The following is a 21184-nucleotide window of genomic DNA, read 5'->3' on the forward strand; positions in this document are numbered from 1 at the left end:
TCTCTTCCAGCTACTCTAAACCAGACACAGACAATTCATAAAAGAATGAGCATGGCTGTGTTCCTATAAAACTTGATTTACAAAAGCAGCAGCATGATGGATTTGCCCACAGGCCATCGTTTGACAACCTCGGTATAAACTAAAGCCTATTTCTTAAACTCTTGAACAGCCTTGTCAAAATAACCATGTGGGTAACTGTTTTCAATCTAGAAACACCAATACATACTTTAAAATATTTTTAAGAAAGTTTTACCTTTTTGATTAGATGCCACCTGAACCTTGGCTCTGTTTCTTGAGATGAAGGAAGAACTGGTGAAGTGCCTCTATTTTGAGAGAGATGTCCAGGATTATTTCTTTCTACCAAATTAAGCAGTTCCATCTGCCTTCTTACTTTTTTTTCTTCTCTCTGCTTTTGAAGCTGTTTAGGGTACTTTTCTGATGCTGGAATATACCTTTTGAGTGGTTTATTTATATTCCAATCAGGCCTTTTAGGACATTTCTTCATAGGTGTTTTCTCTGTCCTTCCAAACTCATTACACTGATCATTATGCCAACTGTTTTCTTTTTCTAAGTTGACTCCTTTAACCTGATTTATTGTAAGTTCCTCTTTGTCTTTCTTAGTGTTAAACTGTTCATTAAATTCTGCAGGAATCTCAGGAGATGAACAATTTAGAATTTCCCTCTCTATTACTGTTCGACAGCATGATTCTGCATTGGTGAATGCTCCTGTATTTAAGTCATCTAAAGAAGAATTTCAGAGGATTAATTTTTAATTGTTGTAAAACAGAATTTATTAACTATTTTTCCAAACAAATTCTATACCCATTAAACAACTTTCCATTCTCCCTACCAGCTTCTAGCAACCACCATTCTACTTTCTGTTTCTATGATTTTGACCATTCTAAGTACCTCATATAAGTGGAATCATACAGTATTTGTCTATGACAGGCTTGTTTCATATTAGCATAATGTCCTCGAAGTTCAACCATTTATTTGTATATAGCATGTGTCATAATTCCTCCCTTTTTAAGGCTGAGTAATATATGCCATTATAGGTGTATACCATACTTTGTTTATCCATTCATCTGCCAAGGGGCATTTGGACTGCTTCTACCTTTTAGTTATCGTGACTAATGTTCCTATGAACACTGGTGTCCAAGTATCTCTTCTTACTTTTCACTTCTTTCAGGTATATACCCAGAACGGGAATTGATGGGTCATAGAGTAATTATATTTTGAATTTTTTGAGGAAATGCTATATGTTTTCTATAGTGACTACAGTATTTTACACTACCAATAGTCCACAAGGGTTCTAAATCTTACATTAAACCCTTCAGTGTACCAAGCAAACCCACAGTGCTCCACAATTTCAGACCCTTTGACTTACCCCAAATAGAAAGCCTGCATCCACTAAGCAGTAACTCCACATTCCACCCTCCCTCCCATCCCCCAGCAACCTCTCTACTTTCCATCTCTATGAATTTGTCCACCCCACCCTAGATTCCTCACACAAGTAGAGCTATAGGATATTTGTGTTTCTGTGCACTCCTCCCTGACCCCATGCCCAGCTTATACTCAGCAAGATGCCCAGGTCATCCATGCCACACACTTCAGATGGTTCAGTTTTCTTTAAGTAGGCTCCATGTCCAGCGTGAAGCCCAATGTGGGGCTTGAACTCACAACCCCGAGACTTTAGCTGAGATCAAGAGTCAGACACTTAACCGACTGAGCCATCCAGGTGCCCCCAGATGATTCATTCTTAGCATTCACGTATGACTATTTTTTAAAAGAAACTTTTCACAGGACTATCCTAATTTTCATTTAGAATATACAAAAGCCATATATAATATCATCTTGTATATCTAAGAGTATTTCTCAGCAAAAGTCTTAAATTTTGTTTCAATGGTAACTGACAAATTTTTCATCAAAAACAATAAAAAACTCTCTTGAGATGGTAAATATTTTCATAACTTGGTTTGAAATTAAAGTACATAAACATACAGAATCTGGAAAATGTCCTTCTGTTGTCTGAAGTGCTAGGAAAATGTCTTCTATCTCCCTCCTAGGAACCAAATTTTAGGGAAATGTTGCTAATGAAAAGTCATGTGTTTTTTGTACTTTTAGATCATATGACTCATATACCATTTCTGCCTGCAGACCATTGCTGAATCACATACAGCATTGGAAAAGTTTACTCAAAGACTTCTGAATTTTCCTTCTTACATGTTTAGAGAGGTGTTTAGCTGTAACAGCTATGAAACCAGTTGAACAGTTTTACAAAAGGTTTTCTTTCACTCATGATTAAAATTTTAAATACACAACTAATGAAAAAAGTTCTGTGCTACACATTAAAAAAAAATTAATAGTCCAGTTATTGGTCTCTTATCCTGGACACTTACTAGGTGTGTTATTCCAGGCTGGAGATGCTCTAGGACCAATCCCAGTAAGGCTGCCCAGCCTGCATCATTCTAATACCGGATATTTTCTTTTGCCACTCTATACCCACTTAATGCCTTTTTCTACCCTGACTCTCTGCCCTGGCAAACTAAACTGGTATGAACCTTATCAGTGGGTTCCTGGGGTCCTCCAACTTCAGTCAAGAGGGTTCACTGGCAGATTAAAGGGAGGAAAGAGAATGAAGTCAGGATATTTATTGCACCGCCTCATTCCCTGTTTTGACCTGAGGCTGACTCTGTCCCTTTACCAAAGGTCATTGCTCCCCTCAAAGTTACCTTTAACACAACTTTTGCCTTCTAGGTTCTGGTAATCAGTTTAGCTGCTACTAGCACCAAAGTCATGAACTGTCTCTGATTCCCTCACACCCAGTCCTTTGGAAATGGTCCCTTTCTACATAAACCATCTTGAATTACTCGATTCTGGGACCCTGACCAATTAAATTCTCTTATTTAAAACCACCCAGTGATAATACACATAATTTCACTATCTTAAAGAATTATTTTCACTTTCCCTTAAATAATGTGTAGGATTCATACAATTCAACAGAATTTTCTGGACATAGGGAAGGGACTGAACCAGATTCATCAAGCTTAAGAGCAAAGTATCAAAAAATACCAAGAGCTCATAAGCAGAGTAATTTTAGGTAAGTAAGCAGCTTTCAGGTAAGTAACCCAGAGCTGCTCCCTGAGGTACGACGGGTTTGAACCCTACACTGGGCACCTGAGCTTTTAAGACCTGCTCTTGAGAGAGGAGTTCCCAAAACATCTAGCTTTGAAAGCCAATAGGGCTCATGTCTATGAGACCCACAAAGCTATAATGGAAGGAAAAAATGGCTATTGTGTGGACTAACTTGCTCCAGGGCCCAGCAAAGAGGCAGCCAATAGTACCCAGAGTTATTAATATAAGTAAATGAACTTCTTTCACATAAAGTGTAGGCCTAAGGGGCAGGCATCTAACTTACCACGTATCTAGGGACTTACTGTGATACTATTCCAGGGAACTAAGGCTGGCAGGCACTATCTTCACTTAAAACTTTAGGCCTGGGCACCTGGGTGGCTTAGTCAGTTAAGCAGCAGCCTTTGGCTCAGGTCATGATCCCAGGGTCCTGGGTTCAAGTCCTGCATAAGGTCCCTGCTCAGCGGTCCCTGTCTCCCCCTCTTGCTTGTGATCTCTCGCTATTAAATAATAAAATCTTTTAAAAAAATTAAATAAAAAGTAAAACTCTAGGCCTACCATGAACCTCTAACAGGTGCTATCTTTAGAGTCCCACCCCCCATCCCCCACCTCACTCCACCCAGCAGGTGTCATCTTCATGCTTTTCCTGTCTGACTCCAGAGCGCCAATATCTCCCGGAAGGGAACTTTTACACAAGTCTGTTGCCCTGGATTTTATGTCATACCCTGGTTTCTGCAGCTGCTATGTAGGGGGTGCCACTTGATCACCAGGCCCTAGAGGCCAGGGGGCTTCTGCTTGTGGTCCTAGTGGACTGTATATATAAGTTAAAAGCTGCTGCCTGAAGGTCTGGCTTCCACTCAGCCTAAATCTACATACTGACTCAGATATTCCCCTCTAGTACACTGACCAGTCTTGGCACACTCAACTACTGGGAGCTTTTAAAAATAAAACTGGCTGCATGGACTATCACAAATGTTTGAGAGACAACCAAAAGCTAGGGTAGGGTTGAACAATAAGGTTCAGTGCCTACGTGAGGCCCTTCCTTCAATCCCGGGAGAGGCAGATGTTTCATCTGATACATAGAAACCAAGACAGAGGGGTGCCTGCCTTCGCCTCAGGTCATGATCCCAGGGTCCTGGGATCCCACCTCCCTCCTGCCTCAGTGGGTGTCCAGGGCAGTGGAGTTGGGGGGATGTGGGGGGGTGTGACTGGGCGGTGCCTGCGCAGGGGACTGTGCTGTTTCCAGTTACAACGCAACGCAGGGATCACAACGAACACAGCCACGCCAGAAGCACTATGGCATTAACCTCTCCTATCAGCTTAGCAGCCCCCAACGAGACTGCCTGCTTATGCAGACACTAATTGAGACTCTGAAGCCCTTTGGAGTTTTTGAAGAGGAAGAGGAAGTGCAGCGCAGGATTTTAATTTTGGGAAAATTAAATAACCTGGTAAAAGAGTGGATACGAGAAATCAGTGTAAGCAAGAATCTTCCACAATCTGTAACTGAAAATGTTGGAGGAAAAATTTTTACATTTGGATCTTACAGATTAGGAGTACATACTATGTGTTGCACCAAGACATTTTGATCGACATGACTTTTTCACCTCATTCTATGGTAAGCTGAAATTACAGGAAGAAGTGAAAGATTTAAGAGCTGTTGAAGAGGCATTTGTACCAGTTGTCAAACTGTGTTTTGATAAGATAGAGATTGATATTTTGTTTGCAAGACTAGCACTGCAGACTATTCCAGAAGACTTGGACTTACGAGATGACAGTCTGCTTACGAATTTAGATATAAGCACTGGGTGTTATACGCAAACAATGAACCATGGAACACTACATCAAAAACTAATGATGTAATGTATGGTGATTAACATAACATAATAAAATAAAAAAAAGAATTTAGATCTAAGATGCATAAGAAGTCTTAACGGTTGCAGGGTAACCAATGAAATTTTACATCTAGTACCAAACATTGACAACTTCAGGTTAACTCTGAGAGCTATTAAACTGTGGGCCAAACGCCACAACATCTATTCCAATATATTAGGTTTCCTCGGTGGTGTTTCCTGGGCTATGCTAGTAGCAAGAACTTGCCAGCTTTATCCAAATGCAACAGCAGCAACTCTTGTACTTAAATTTTTCTTGGTATTTTCTAAATGGTATGTGTTTAGATTATATTAAAATAAAATTGTAGATAACTTAAAAAAAAAATTTTAGTTTTTCAGCAGAAACTTTGCAGGCCAGAAGACAGTGGCTCAATATATTCAAAGTGCTGAAAGAAAAACTTCTAGCCAAGAATATTTTACGTGGCATAGTTATCATTCAGAATTAAAGGAGAGTAAAAAGTTTCCCAAACAAACAAAAAATAAGAGTTTATCACCACTCTGGTCTTTAAAGGAATGTGAAAAGGACTTCAAGTTGAAAACAAAGGGCACGAATCAACAAGAAAACATAGGAAAATAAAAATCTCATTAGTAAACATTAATACAAAATAAAAGTACTGGATTAATCACTTATAAAGCTAGTCTGAAAAATGTTTACTCAGTCTGAAGGTTAAAACAGTAAAGTAGTAAAAATAACCCTAACTGGAATAATTAGTTAAGGGATACAAAAGATAAAAAGATGTGAGGTAGAGCTTTAGAATGCACTCAAATTGTTACCAGCTTAAAACAGACTTTAAGTTATATGTAAGCCTAATGGTAACCACAAAGCAAAAATCTATAGGAGATACACAAAAGATCAAGAAAAAAATTTAACAATACTATTAAAATCATCAAAACAGGGGTGCTTGGGTGGCTCAGTCAGTTAAGCGACTGCCTTCGGCTCAGGTCATGATCCCAGGGTCCTGGGATCGAGCCCCACATCGGGCTCCCTGCTCGGCAGGAAGCCTGCTTCTCCCTTTCCCACTCCCCCTGCTTGTGCTCCCTCTCTTGCTGTCTCTCTCTGTCAATTAAATAAAAATCTTTAAAATAAATAAATAAATAAATAAATAAATAAATAAAATCATCAAAACAAAGGAAAAGAGAAGAAGGAACCAGAAAACAATGAACAAAATGGCAATAAGCACATACCTGTCAATAATTCCTTTAAGTGTAAATGTACTAAACTTTCCAAATCAAAAGACAAGAATGGATAAGAAAATTAGACTGCCTATAAGAGACTCACTTCAGAAGGAAACACACAGAGACTGAAAATAAAGGGATGGGGAAAGATGTTCTATGCCCATGGAAAAGAAAATGAAGGTAGCTACACTTCTATCAGTCAAAATAGACTTTAAAACAAAGACTGCAGTAATTATGAAACAAAAAGGGCATTACATAATGATAAAGATGTCAATCCAACATAAGAGTTTAACCTCTGTAAATATTTATACTCTTGACACAGGAGCACCTAAAAGGGCAAATATTAACACACATAAAGAGAGAAACTGACAGAAGTACAATAATAATAGGGGACTTTAACACCCCACTTACATCAACGGATAGATCATCTAGACATAAAGTAAAAAATACAAACATAAGACCTTAAATGTTAGACCAGATGAACCTCATGGATATATTCAGAACATTCACTCTAAAAGCAACAGAATACATACTCTTCTCAAGTGCACAGGGGACAGTCTACAGGATAGAACATGGTAGGCCACAAAGTCAGTCTTAATATTACTCATGAAAATTCAAAATACATCGTGCATTTTTTCAACCACAATGATATGAAACTAGAAATTAATAATTACCTGAGGGAAACTGGAAAATTCACAATTATGTAGAGATTAAATAACATCCCACTTAACCAATAGGTCAAAAAAATCAAAAGAAATGTCTTGAGGCAATTTAAAATGGAAATATAACAATAAAAGTTACGGGATGCAATAAAAACAGTTCTAAGAGGGAAGGGAAACCTGAGTGATAAATGCCTACATCAAGAAACAAGAAAAATCTCAAATAACGTAACTTTAAATCTCAAGGAAATAGAACAAACAACCAAAGTCAGTTTTAAGGAAGGAAATAACAAAGATCAGAATGGAAATAAATGAAATACAGACTACAAAGACAACAGAAGGTATCAATGAAACTAAGAGCTGTTTTTTGAAAAGATAAACTGACCAAATTTAGCTAGAATCTTCAAGAAAAATAAGAGAAAAAATAAGAGAGGATTCAAACAAAATCAGGATCAAAGAGACATTACAACCAATACCAGAGAAATACAAAGGATCATAAGACTAATCCGAACAATTGCACACCAACAAATTTGACAACCTAGAACAAATGGATAAATTCCTAGAAACATACAACCAAAAAGAAAACTCCAAATAGACTTATTACTAGTAAGGAGAATCAGTAATTAAAAAACCTCCCTACAAATAGAAGACCAGGCCCAGACGGATTCATTGGTGAATTCTACCCTACATTCAAAGAAGAATTAATACAAATCCTTCTCAAACTCTTCCCAAAAATAGAAGAGGAGGGAACACTTCCAAACTCATTTTATGAGGCCAGTATCACCCTGATACCAAAATCAAAGAATGCTACAAGAAAAGAAAATTACAGGCCAATACCCATGATAAATATAGATGTAAAATTCCTCAACAAAATATTAGCAAACAGCATGATCGAGTAGGATTTATTCCAGGGATGCAAGGATGTTGCAACATCTGCCAATAAATCGAGATACAACATGGTAACAAAATGAAAGGTACAGATCATATGATCATCTCAACAGATGCAGAAAAAGCATTTGACAAAATTCAACATCCATTTATGATAAAAATTCTCATATAGAGGGTATAAAGGGAATATACCTCAACATAAGACTATATGTATGACAAGCAATAGCTAACATCATACTCAGCAGTGAAAAGGTGAAAGCTTTTTCTAAGATCAAGGTCAAGACAAAGATGTCTATTCTCCACACTTTCACTCAACATAATACTGGAAATCCTAGCCACAGCAATTAGGCAAGAAAAAGAAAAGGCATCCAAGCTGGAGAGGGAAAAAGTAAAACTGTCACTATTTACAGATGACACATTATACATATTTAGAAAACTCTAAAGACTCCACCAAAATCTGTCAGAAAAAAACAAATTCCATAAAGGTACAGGATATAAAAATCAATATACATGACTCTGTTGTGTTTCTATACACTAATACTGTCAGAGAAATTAAGAAAAAAATCCCACTTGCAATTACATCAAAAATAAAATACCTAGGAATAAATTTAACCAAGGAGGTGAAAAACCTGTACACTGAAAACTTTAAGACATTACTAAAAAAAACTAAAGAATACACAAATAAATGCAAAGACATTCCATGCTCACTGACTGGAAGAATTAATATTAAGATGTCTGTACTATCCAAGCAACCTGCAGATTCACTGCAATTCCTACCATAATTCCAATGGCATTTTCCAACAGAAATAGAGCAATCCCACAATTTCTACAGAAACACAAAAGACCCCAAATAACCAAAGCAATCTTGAGAAAGAACAAAGCTGGAGGCATCACTGTACCTGATTTCAAACTACATTACAAAGCTATAGTAATCAAAACAGTATGGTACTAACATAAAAACAGACACAGATCAAAAGAACAGAACAGAGCGCCCAGAAATAAACCCACACTTATATGGACAGTTAATTTACAACAAAGGAGCCAAGAATACATAATGGGGAAAGGACAGTCTCTTCAGTAAATAGTGCTGGGAAAACTGGACGGTCAAATGCAAAATAATGAAACTGGACTACTATCTTACACTATACATAAAAATGAACTCAAAATAGATTAAAATCTTGAATATAGGACCTGAAACATAAAACCCCTAGAATTGAAAACATAGCCAGTAAACTCGACACTGATGTTGGCAATGGTTTTGTTTTTAACCTGAGTCCAAAAGCAAAGGCAACAAAAGTAAAAGTAAACAAGTATCAAACTAAAAACATTCTTCACAGCAAAGGGCAAAGGAAACCAACAAAATGAAAAGGCAACCTACTAATGGGAGAAAATATGTGCAAATATTTGGATATTGACCCAAAACATATAAAGAAATCATACAATGCAACAGCAAAAGCAAAGATACAATCTGATTTTAAAAATGGGCAGAAGATCTGAACAATTTTCCAAAGAAGACCTACAGATGGCTAACAGCTACATAAAAAGATGCTCAACATCACTAATTAGGGAAATGAAAATCAAAACCACAGTGAGATACAGCCTGGTACCAGTCAGAATGCTGAGTACCAAAAAGAGAAGAAATAAGAGTTGGCAAGGTAATGGAGAAAAGTGAACCCTCATGCACTGTTGGTGGGAATTGTAAATTGGTAAATTTCCCCTATGGAAAACAGTATAAAGGTTCTTCAAAAAATTAAAAGAACTACCACATGAGCCAGCAATTGCACCTGAGGATATTTATCTGAAAGAAACAAAAACTAACTCAAAAAGATACATGCATTCCCATGTATACTGGCAATAGTAAAGACATGGAAGCAACCTAAGTGTCAGACATATATAAAGAAAATGTAATGTGTGTACACACACAAAGGAATATTATTCAGCCATAAAAACAAATGAAATCTTGCCATTTGTAACCACATGGATGGACCTTGAGGGCATTATGCTAAGTAAGAAAAGACAGAGAAAGACAAATACTATAATGATCTCACTTATATGTGGAATCTTAAAAAAAAAAACATACACACCAAAAAAACACGCAGAAGCTCACAGATACAGATATTGCTGCCAAAGGCAGCGGTGGGCGGGGAAGGAAGGGCAAAAGGGATGAAGAGTCAAAAGGTACAAATTCCAGTTATAAGTCATGGGGATGTAATGTACAACACAGTGACTACAGTTAATAATTAATTCCAGGGGCGCCTGGGTGGCTCAGTCGTTGAGCATCTGCCTTCGGCTCAGGTCATGATCCCAGGGTCCTGGGATCAAGCCCCACATCGGGCTCCCTGCTCAGTGGGAGGCCTGCTTCTCCCTCTCCCACTCCCCCTGCTTGTGTTCCCTCTCTCGCTGTGTCTCTCTCTGTGTCAAATAAATAAATAAAATATAAAAAATAAAAAATAAATAATTCCAAATTTAAGAGTAAATCTTAAAAGTTCTCATCACAAAAAATTTTGTAACTAATGGGGTGATGAAGGTTAACTAGACTTACTGTGACCATTTTGCAGCATACACAAATATAGAATCATTATGTTATACACCTGAAACTAATGTTATATGTCAATTATCCCTGGAAATTTAAAAAAGTGTAAAGTTAAAAGGATTTCCTGGAAGCTTAAAAAAAAAAAATTCCCAGAAAGATACATAAAGGGTTGAAAGGATTCACAATAAGCACGGAGACCTATAATAATAATGCCCAACATGGATATTACCTTATCATATTTTTAAACATTTTAAATGAACACATGAGGGCGCCTCGGAGGCTTAGTTGGTTAACTGCCTTTGACTCAGGTCATGATCCAGGCTCCCTGCTCAGTGGGGAGCCTGCTTCTCCCTCTCCTGCCCCTCCTTCCCCCTGCCTGTGCACTTGCTCGCTCTCTCTCAAATAAATAAAATCTTTAAAAAATAAATAAATAAAATGAACACATGAAAAGATGTTCAACATCACTGGTCACTGGGGAAATGTAAATCAAAATCACAATGACATACTACTTCGTAACCATGAGAATAATAAGTGTAGGTGAACATGCAGAGAAACTGCATACACTGCTGATGGAAATGTAAAATGATACAGTTTGGAAAAGTTTTAGAATTCCTCAAATGCTAAACATACAGTTATATATGACTCAGCAATGCTACTCTTCCCTCCCAAGAGAAGTGAAAATATAGGTCTACGCAAGTTCTGCATGAATGTTCACAGCATATCTTTAATAGCCAAAAAGTAGAATTAACCCAAATGTCCACCAACTGATGAAGAAATAAAACTGGGGTATATGCATAAAATGGAGTATTCAGTAATGAAAAAGAATGATGTACTGCTACATGCTACAACATGATGAACCTTAAAACATTACACTAAGTGAAAGAATCCAGGCACAAAATACCACATATGGTATGATTCCAATTACATGAAATGTCTAGAATAGGCAAATCTAGATTAACAGAGATTAGATTAGTGGCTACATATGACTAGAGACGAGGGAGAAAATGGAGAATGACTGCTGATGAACACAGGGGTTCTTTTTGGGGTGATAAAAATGTTCTAAAATTCATTGTGGGGATGGCTGCACAACTCTAAACTTTTTAAAAAAACACTGCATCAGAATGTTTATTTGAGCACATTATAGATGAAAACTTCCATAATCTGGGGAAGGAAACAGGCATCCAAACCTGGGAAGCACAGAGAACTCCCATCAAACTCAACAAAAGCCAGCCAACACCAAAACATATCACAGTAAAATCTGCAAAATATAGAGATAAGGAAAGAATCCTGAAAGCAGCAAGGGAAAAGAAATCCCTGACCTACAAGGGAAGACAAATCAGGTTAGCAGTAGATCTCTCCAAAGAAACCTGGCAGGAGAGAGTGGCATGATATACTCAAGGTGCTGATGGGGAAAAATATGCAGTCAAGAACACTTTATCCATCAAGGCTGTCATTTGGAATAGAAGGAGATAAAGAGCTTCCCAAACAAACAAAAACTAAAGGAGTTCATGACAACCAAACTACTACCCCGCAAGAAATATTAAAGGGGACCCTTTAAGTGGGAAAGACCAAAAGCAACAAAGTCTAGAAAGAAACAGAGAAAATCTCCAGAAACAGCGACTTTACAGGCAATACAATGGCACTGCATTCTTATCTATAAATAATTACTCTGAAAGTAAGTGGACTAAATGCACCTATCTATATACTGCTTACAAGAGACTCATTTTATTTATTTATTTTTTAGAGATTTTATTTATTTGACAGCAAGAGAGAGAGAGAGCACAAGCAGGGGGACAAGAGACTCATTTTAGACCTAAAGATACCTGCAGATTGAAAGTGAGGTGATGAAGAACAATCTATCATGCTAACTGAAGTCAAAAGAAAGCCAGAGTAGCCATATTTATATCACACTAAATTTTAAACCAAAAATTATAACAAGAGGTGAAGAAGGGCATTATCTCATAAACAAGGGGTCTATCCAACAACAAGATCTAACAATTGTAAATATTTATGCCCCCAACTTGGGAGCACCCAAATAAATCAATCAATAACAAACATAAAGGAACTCAATAAAAATAGGAGACTTTAATACCCCACTTACAGCAATGGACAGATCATCTAAGCAGAAAATGAAAAGGAAACAATGGCTTTGAATGACACACTGGACCAGAGGGACTTAACAGACATTCAGAACATTTCATCCTAAAGCAGAATACATTCTTTTCCAGTGCACATGGAACATTCTCCAGAACAGATCACATACGGGTCACAAACTCCAGGCCTTCAACAGGTACAAAAAGACTGAGATCATACTATGTGTATTTTCAGACCACAATGCTATGAAACCTGAAGTCAACCACAAGAAAAAATTTGGAAAGACCACAAATACATGGAGGTTAAAGAACATCCTACTAAAGAAAGAAGAGGTTAACCAGGAAATCAAAGAAGAAATTTAAAAAATGCATGGAAGCAAATGAAAACATGACAGTTTAAAACCTCTGGGATGCAGCAAAGGTGGTCCTAAGAGGAAAGTATACTGCAATACAAGCCTACCTCAAGAAGCAAGAAAAATCTCAAATACACAACCTAAACTTACACCTAAAGGAGCTAGAAAAGGAATAGCAAATAAAGCCTAAAGCCAGCAGAAAAAAGGAAATAATAAAGATTAGAGCAGAAATAAAAAAAAACTAGAACAGATCAATGAAACTAAAATCTGTTTCTTTGAAAGAATAAAACTGATAAACCCCTAGCCAGACTTACCAAAACGAAACGAGAGGACCCAAATAAAACCAATGAAAGGAGATCACAACCAACACCACAGAAATACAATTATAAGAGACTATTATGAAAAATCATATGCCAACAAAATAAGCATCTGGAAGAAATGGATAATTCTTAGAAACATACAAACTGCCAAAACTGAAACAGCAAGAAAAAAATTTGAACAGACCCATAACCAGCAAAGAAACTGAATCAGTAATCTAAAAATCTCCTAAATACAAAAGACCAGGGCCAGATGGCTTCCCAGGGGAATTCTACCCGACATTTAAAGAAAAGTTAACATATATTCTTCTCAAACAGTTCCACAAAAAAGAGAAATGGAAGGAAAACTTCCAAACTCATTCTATGAGGCCAGCATTACCTTGATTCCAAAACCAAATACCCCACCAAAAAGGAGAATTATAGGCCAATATACCTGATGAATATGGATGTAAAAATTCTCAACAAGATACTAACAAATCAAATACGATAGTACATTAAAAGAATTATTCACCACGATCAAGTGGGATTTATTCCTGGGCTGTAGGGATGATTTGCAAATGAATCAACATGATACATGACATTAATAAAAGAAAGGATAAGAACCATATGATCCTCTCAATTGATGCAGAAAAAGCATTTGACAAAGTATAGCATCCTTTCTTGATTAAAACTCTTCACAGTGTAGGGATAAAGGGAACATACCTCAATATCATAAAAGCCATCTATGAAAAACCCACAGCGAATATCATTCTCAATGGGGAAAAACTGAGAGCTTTTCCCCTAAGGTCAGGAACATGGCAGGGATGTTCACTATCACCACTGTTGTTCAACATAGTACAAGAAGTCCTAGCCTCGGCAATCAGACACCAAAAAGAAATAAAAGGCATCCAAATCTGCAAAGAAGTCAAACTCTCACTCTTTGCAGATAACATGATATTCTATGTAGAAAACCCAAAAGACTCCACCCCAAAATTGCTAGAACTCATACAGGAATTCAGCAAAGTGGCAGGATATAAAATCAATGCACAGAAATCAGTTGTATTTCTATATCCTAACAATGAGGCAGAAGAAAGAGAAATTAGGGAGTCAATCCCATTTACAACTGCACCAAAAACTGTAAGATACCTAGGAATAAACCTAACCAAAGAGGTAAAGGATCTGTACTCAGAAAACTACAGAACCCTTGTGAAAGAAACTGAGGAAGACACAAAGAAATGGAAAAACATTCCATGCTTGTGGACTGGAAGAACAAATATATGCTACCTAGAGCAATCTACACATTCAAGGCGATCTCTATCAAAATACCATCAACTTTTTTCACAGAGCTGGAACAAATAATCCTAAAATTTGTATGGAACCAGAAAGGACCCGAAATAGCCAAAGCAATCTTGAAAAAGAAAACCAAAGCTGGTGGCATCACAATTCCAGACTTCAAACTCTATTACAATGCTGTAATCATCAAGACAGTATGGTACTAGCACAAAAACAGACACACAGATCAATGGAACAGAATAAAGAGCCCAGAAACAGACCCTCAAATCTATGGTCAACTTCGACAAAGCAAGAAAAAATATCCAGTGGGAAAAACACAGTCTCTTCAACAAATGGTGTTGGGAAAACTGGACAGCAACATGCAGAAGAATGAAACTAGACCACTTTCATACACCATTCACAAAAATAGACTTAAAACGGATGAAAGACCTAAATGTGAGACAGGAATCCATCAAAATCCTAGAGGAGAACACAGGCAGCAAACTCTTTGACATCAGCCATAGCACTTATTAGACACGTCTCTAGAGGCAAGGGAAACAAAAGCAAAAATGAACTACTGGGACTTCATCAGATAAAAAGCTTCTGCACAGTGAAGAAAATAATCAACATAACTAAAAGAAAACCTACAGAAGAAGAGAAGATATTTGCAAATGATGTGTCTGAAAAAGGGTTAGTATCCAAAATCTGTAAAGAACTTATCAAACTCAACACCCAAAAAGTGAATAATCCAATTAAGAAATGGGCAGAAGGGGTACCTGCATGGCTCAGTAGCTTAAGTGTTTGCCTTCAGCTCAAGTCATGATCCCGGGGTTGTGGAATCGAGCCCTGCATCAGGCTCCCTGCTCAGCGGGGAGTCTGCTTCTCCTTTCCCTCTCCCTGCCGTCCCCCCTGTTTGTGCTCTCTGTCAAATAAATTTAAAAATCTTAAAAAAAAAAAAAAGAAAGAAATGGGTAGACGTTTTTCCAAAGACATACAGATGCCAAATAAGCACATGAAAAGATGTTCAACTTCACTCATTACCAAGAAAACACAAATCAAAAACTATAATGAGATACCACCTCAAACCTGTCCAAATGGCTAAAATTAATAGCACAGCAAACAGATGTTGACGAATATGTGGAGAAAGGGGAACCCTCTTACACTGTTGATGAGAATACAAACTGATGCAGCCACTATGGAAAACTGTTGGCGGGGGGTGGGGTCCCTCAAATAGTTATAGTTACCTTGCACTACTAGGTATTTACCCAAAGGACATAAAACTACTGATTCAAAGGGGCACATGCACCCTGATGCTTACAGCGGCATTATCAACAATAGCCAAAATATGGAATGAGCCCAAATGTCCATCGACTGATAAATGGATAAAGAAGATGGTATATTACTCAGCCATCAAAAAGAATGACATCTTGCCATTTGCAATGACGTGGATAGAACTAGAAGGTATTGGGGCACCTGCTCAGCCGGTTAAACATCTACCTTCAGCTCAGGTCATGATCTCCGGGTCCTGGGATCAAGCCTGACGTCAGGCTCCCTGCTCAGCAGGGAGTCAAATAAATAAGGAAAAAAAAAAGGAACAAACTGATTTTCTAATCCTTATTGAAAACTTTGGTGAATTTCTTTTCATTTTTAAACAGCTCAATTCTAAATTGAGCTTAATTCTAACTGTGACGTTAATTTTAAACCAAATCACAACTTTTAAACAAATACCTGTTTGTACAGCAGTATCTTTTTTGGGAGAGGTTGTAGAACTGATACATGTATTCTTTTTACCACTGACATCATCCAAGCCATGTCCTAAATTTGAAATGTTGTTAGTAGATGCATTATATTCCACTTTTATCAACTAGCAAGAGAACTATATTATACAACATAATGACAGTTCAGGAAGATTAACAGAAAGTATGTGTAGCAGCAACTAAATATACACAAGATTTGTAGTACAATTAGTAAGTGTGAACACTGCAATAAGAATGTAAAAGGACTATCCTAAATTTTCTTACAAAAAGTGATCTGCATTTTTATCCCTTATTGAATATAGGGAGATCACTTCATAGATTTCTCCAGAAAAATTGGGTAAAGTATACATTTTACCTACTGTGAACAAAGCATTAAGAAAATTTATGTAAAATGATGTGGGAAACAAAGGCAGAAGAAAAATTATTAAATTTCCTTACTACTTACAGCCCACTGACAAGTCCTTGAAATAGGCAGTGACATTGCTCTAGGAACTCAAATGCCGGGATGTTGACACTTTGCTAAGGGCAAAAGGCAATCTTAGCCCAACCCCCACGATCCTGTAATTCTACTTTAACATAAAAAAATTCCTCTGGAAAACTTCCTTTATCTCCACTCGCCTGCCCCCAAACACAGGCTGGCAATCATCCCCCAATCATATGACCCACTGATATATATCTGAAGGGTCTCATGACTAAGGTTTTATTAGACAGTAATAAATGACCTTTTCCCAACAATAGCTAGCCCCCTCAAGGTCCTGGAAACCTTGCTTCCAAATTTCTTAGAAACTTACACTATCCCTAACCCCTCACAACTTGAAAGTATATAATGGGCCAGTCCTCATGATCCTAGTGCTGCTCTTTCTGCCCAAGGGTCCTGTCTCCGTGCTTTCATAAAACCACCTTTTTGCACCAAAGACATCTCAAGAATTCTTCCTCGGCTGTCGGCTTCGAACCCCAACATCTTTCCTACATCATAAAAGATTAATGGAAAGTGCAACATTATTTAGTTCTACTTTTAAGGCAATTTCCCAAATAAAATAAGCATTATAAAGTTACATTAGTTCCAAGATCTGAAATTCCTTAAACGATATTTAGTCAATAGGTGTGTTAAAGGTATTAAAAATAGGCAGTTATTTAAAATCTCTTCAAAAGATATTATAAGTAAAATTCTAGTGAAGTGCTTACCGCCAAGATTTTTAATCAATCCAGAAGTGTCATGTCCCTTTTGAGCCAATTCTCGGATCCTCTGTTCTTGTTTCAGCCTCTGTGCTAGCTCCTGTGCTCTCTGCATTGTCTGGAATAGCTCATTTGTCTTGAGAGTCATAATTTCCTATTCATATTGAAGTGCACAAAATTATTAACTACAATTATCAAACACGTACAGACTTGACTATTCTGAGCAGATAAGCTCCTATGTGCCAGGCACTATTCAAGACACTGGGAGAACAGTCAACAGGGCAAAGTTTCTCCCTTTTGGAGCTTACATTTTAGTATCATATTCTACAGCTGTATTAGACCACAAATATAAGAACTCTTTTACCCACTGAAGTTACTAAAGTTTTTAAAGTTTCTAAAACCAGTGGTCAATTCCATCAGAATTCCATTAAGATTAAAAATAGATTATTAAGAGGTAAAACACAAGGTTTATGGCCATTTCTTGCAATTCAAACAAATGATCCTTTGATTTTTTTCACTTATATAGTTATTTCATAGGAGTAGTTGGCTCAACCTATTCAACATAATGTAATTAGAACCCAGACCATCTGCTGCTTCATCAGCTAAGTGTGGAGTAAAGGCTGAAAATGGGAAAAATCAAGAAAATGTAGGCTCTGGGCTCCATCTCCCAGGGCCAGGGGAAATGCTCTATGCTCTACTCTAAACCTCACAAATCCTCGGCAATCCCATGTCATTGTATGATTTGCTCATGTCAGGTCAGCTCAAACATGGCACTTGACACAAACATACCTATGCTGTATGCACCACTTAATAGAGATGTTCTCCTAGCTAACTAGGTATCAACTCTTATTTAAAAAGGCTCTCATTTAGCACACAGGAAAACTCTAACACAGCAATAAAATGTATCATCCATCCCAGCCAATCACTGCAAATATATGCTCCTGTTCACTACTGGATACAAACAGAAAGGTCAATCATTTCTCTTAACACATCTACAATATTTATTAATAATCACTGCTTAGAAAACATTTCAAAATGTAACACATGGATAAGTTTTGTTTTGCACTGTACTGGCCTTTCTTGGCAGAGAAAGAAACCCAAGCAATATGGCATCTGTGAACCAATCACTTGAATCATTAAAACTTCTCTAGCTTCTCCCTTAAATTCATAACCTTTATAATGCAAAACTTCAATGTTTCGGGATATACCTTCAAAATTTCAAAATACATGCAAATGTTAAACTTCTGATTATTTTTCCTTTAAAAATACATCCGTGTTTACTCTATAATGCTATTTATAAATACTACCATGTTCATGGATTGGAAGAATTAACACTTAAAATGTCCATTCTATTCAAAGCAATCCACAGATTCAATGCAATCCCTATCAAAATACCAATAGTATTTTCCATAGAACTAGAACAAATAATCTTTTTTTTTTAAAGATTTTATTTATTTATTTATTTGAGAGAGAGAGAATGAGAGACAGAGAGCACAAGACGGAAGAGGGTCAGAGGGAGAAGCAGACTCCCTGCTAAGCATGGAGCCCGATGCAGGACTCGATCCTGGGACTCTGGGATCATGACCTGAGCTGAAGGCAGTCGCCCAACCAACTGAGCCACCCAGGCGCCCCTAGAACAAATAATCTTAAAATCTGTATGGAGCCACAAAGGACCCCAAAGAGCCAAAGCAATTTTGAGGAAGCAGAACAAAGCTGAAAGTATCACAATCTCAGATTTCAAGCCATATATGCTATAAAGCTAGTACTCAAAATACTATAGTAATGACACAAAACAAATCAACAGAAGAAGACAGAGAGCCCAGGAATAAAACCATGCTTACAAGGTCAACTAATCCACAACAAAGAAGGCAAGAATATGCAGTGGGAAAAAGACATCTCTTCAACAAAAAGTGCTGGGAAAACTGGACAGTTACATGCACAAGAATGAAACTGGACCACTTTCTTCCACCATACACAAAAATAAACTCAAATGGATCTAAACTGTGAGCCCTAAAACCATAAAACTCCTTAAAGAAAACATAGGCAGTAACCTCTTGGACATCGGCCTTACCAATATTTTTCTAGATCTGTCTCCTCACGCAAGGGAAATAAAAGCAAAAATAAACTGTTGGGATTATATTAAAAAAAAAAAAAGCTTCTGCACAACACAAGAAACCACCCACAAAACAAAATGACAAGTTCCTGAATGGGAGAAGGTATCTGCAAACAATCTATATGAAAAGGAGTTACTCTCCAAAATATACAAAGAACTAGTACAACTCTGTACTAATTTGATTTTTTTCTTTTTTAAGACAGAGAGCCTGAGCACATGAATGGGGAGAGGAGCCAGAGAAGTGGTGGCGGGGGGGAATCTTAAGCAGGCTAGATCTCATGACCCAGTGAGTATGACCTAAGCTGAAATCAGGAGTTGGACACTTAACCGACTGAGCTACCCTGGTGCCCCCCTGCCAAATAATTTGATTTTTAAAAAAGGGCAGAGGACCCAAACAAATGTTTTTCCAAAGCATACAGATGGCTAACAGACACATGAAAAGATGCTCAACTTCACTAATCATCAGGGAAATGCAAATCAAAACCATAATTACATCATCTCCCCCTAATCAAAAAGACAAGTAACAACAAGTGTTGGTCAGGATGTAGAGAAAAGGGAACACTCGTGCACTGTTGGTGGGAAGGGAAATTGGTATAACCTTCTGTGGAAAACAATTTGGACCTTTCTCAAAAAATTAAAAGTAGAACTACCACATGATCCGGTAATTCCACTACAGAGTATTTACTCAAAGGAAACAAAAGATATATGCACCCCTATGTTTACTGCAGCATTATTTATAATATCCAAGATATGGAAGCAACCCAAGCATCCATCAGTAGATGAATGGATAAAGAAGATGTGGTATATACAGAAAGTAGAGTATTATTCAGCCATAAAAAAGAATGAGATCTCGCCATTTGCAATAACATGGATGGACCTAGAGGGTACTATGCTAAATGAAATAAGTCAGACGGGAAAGACAAATACCACAGGAAGTCACTTACATGTGGAATCTAGAAAGATAAAATGAAAAGCAAAACAAAAAACCCCAAACACACACAAAAACAGACCCACAAACTGGTAGTGGGGAAGAGGGGGTTAGTAAATGAGGGAAGAGGAGTGGGAGGTATAGGCTTTCAGTTATGAATGAACAAGTCATGTGGATGAAAGCTACAGCACAGGGAATACAGTCAATGGTACTGTAATAGTGTGTATAGTATGCTTGCGAACACAGCGTAACATATAGGACTCTTGAATCACTATGCTGTTGTATACCTGAAACTAATGTAACACGTGTGTTAACTGTATTTCAATAAAAAAATTTTAATATATACTTACTTCCTTTTGTTTTTGCTTAAGTATGTCTTCTTCATATTGTTTCTGCATCTCTTCTCGTTCCCGTGCTAAGCGACGCTCCTCTTCTTGTTCTTCCTTCTTTCTTTGCTGTTCTTCCAGCTGCTTCTTCCTGCGTTTCTCTTCTACCTGAGCAGTGATGGCTTTCTAGTCATAAATCATAAATCACAAAAAGCACTGTCAAATTTAAAAAATCCATTTGAAGCATTTGTATTTCTAAAATAAGTTTATCAGTCTCAGATAATATATAATATAGTATTACATATATAAGTAAAGTTAAAATGTCAAATTTCCAATGTATTTGTCCCATCTCTTGTCTTTCAAATTCTATATGCTTTTTCTTTAACCAGAGTAGGGCTATTAGAAGTAATCCAAAAACAACTGAAGAAAAAATCTCAGCACTTAGCATAGTGCCTGGTAAGTAGCAGATGTTCTGTAAGTCACTTACTGATTAAGACTAACAATATTAATTAAACCGAATTCGTCATGTATCAGAGGATTTTATTTATTTATTTGACAGCGAGAGAGGGAACACAAGCAGGGGGAGTGGGCGA

General features: G+C 37.2%; 1 protein-coding gene and 1 pseudogene across 9 annotated transcripts in view; one reads left to right on the forward strand and one right to left on the reverse strand.

The window, feature by feature from the left end:
* Positions 1-21184, reverse strand: part of CCDC66 (coiled-coil domain containing 66) — a 65479-nt gene that overhangs the window by 3650 nt on the left and 40645 nt on the right. For 8 of the 9 annotated variants that reach the window (XM_088028028.1, XM_088028025.1, XM_088028018.1 and 5 more), the window contains 4 exons: positions 20616-20777; positions 17234-17378; positions 16020-16106; positions 254-741 (listed from right to left, as the gene is read on the reverse strand). In XM_088028028.1, coding sequence (XP_087884154.1) covers positions 254-741; positions 16020-16106; positions 17234-17378; positions 20616-20777 — 882 coding nt within the window. The remainder of the gene's footprint in view (positions 1-253; positions 742-16019; positions 16107-17233; positions 17379-20615; positions 20778-21184) is intronic. The other variant, XM_088028021.1, reaches the window with a different exon arrangement.
* Positions 1142-4992, forward strand: LOC114214623 (poly(A) polymerase alpha pseudogene; annotated as a pseudogene).

The sequence above is a fragment of the Eumetopias jubatus genome, unplaced genomic scaffold, assembly GCF_037043125.1.
Source record: "Eumetopias jubatus isolate StellerSeaLion01/CBP00866 unplaced genomic scaffold, mEumJub1_p1.0 scaffold_1, whole genome shotgun sequence".
In the NCBI taxonomy this organism is placed as follows: domain Eukaryota; kingdom Metazoa; phylum Chordata; class Mammalia; order Carnivora; family Otariidae; genus Eumetopias; species Eumetopias jubatus.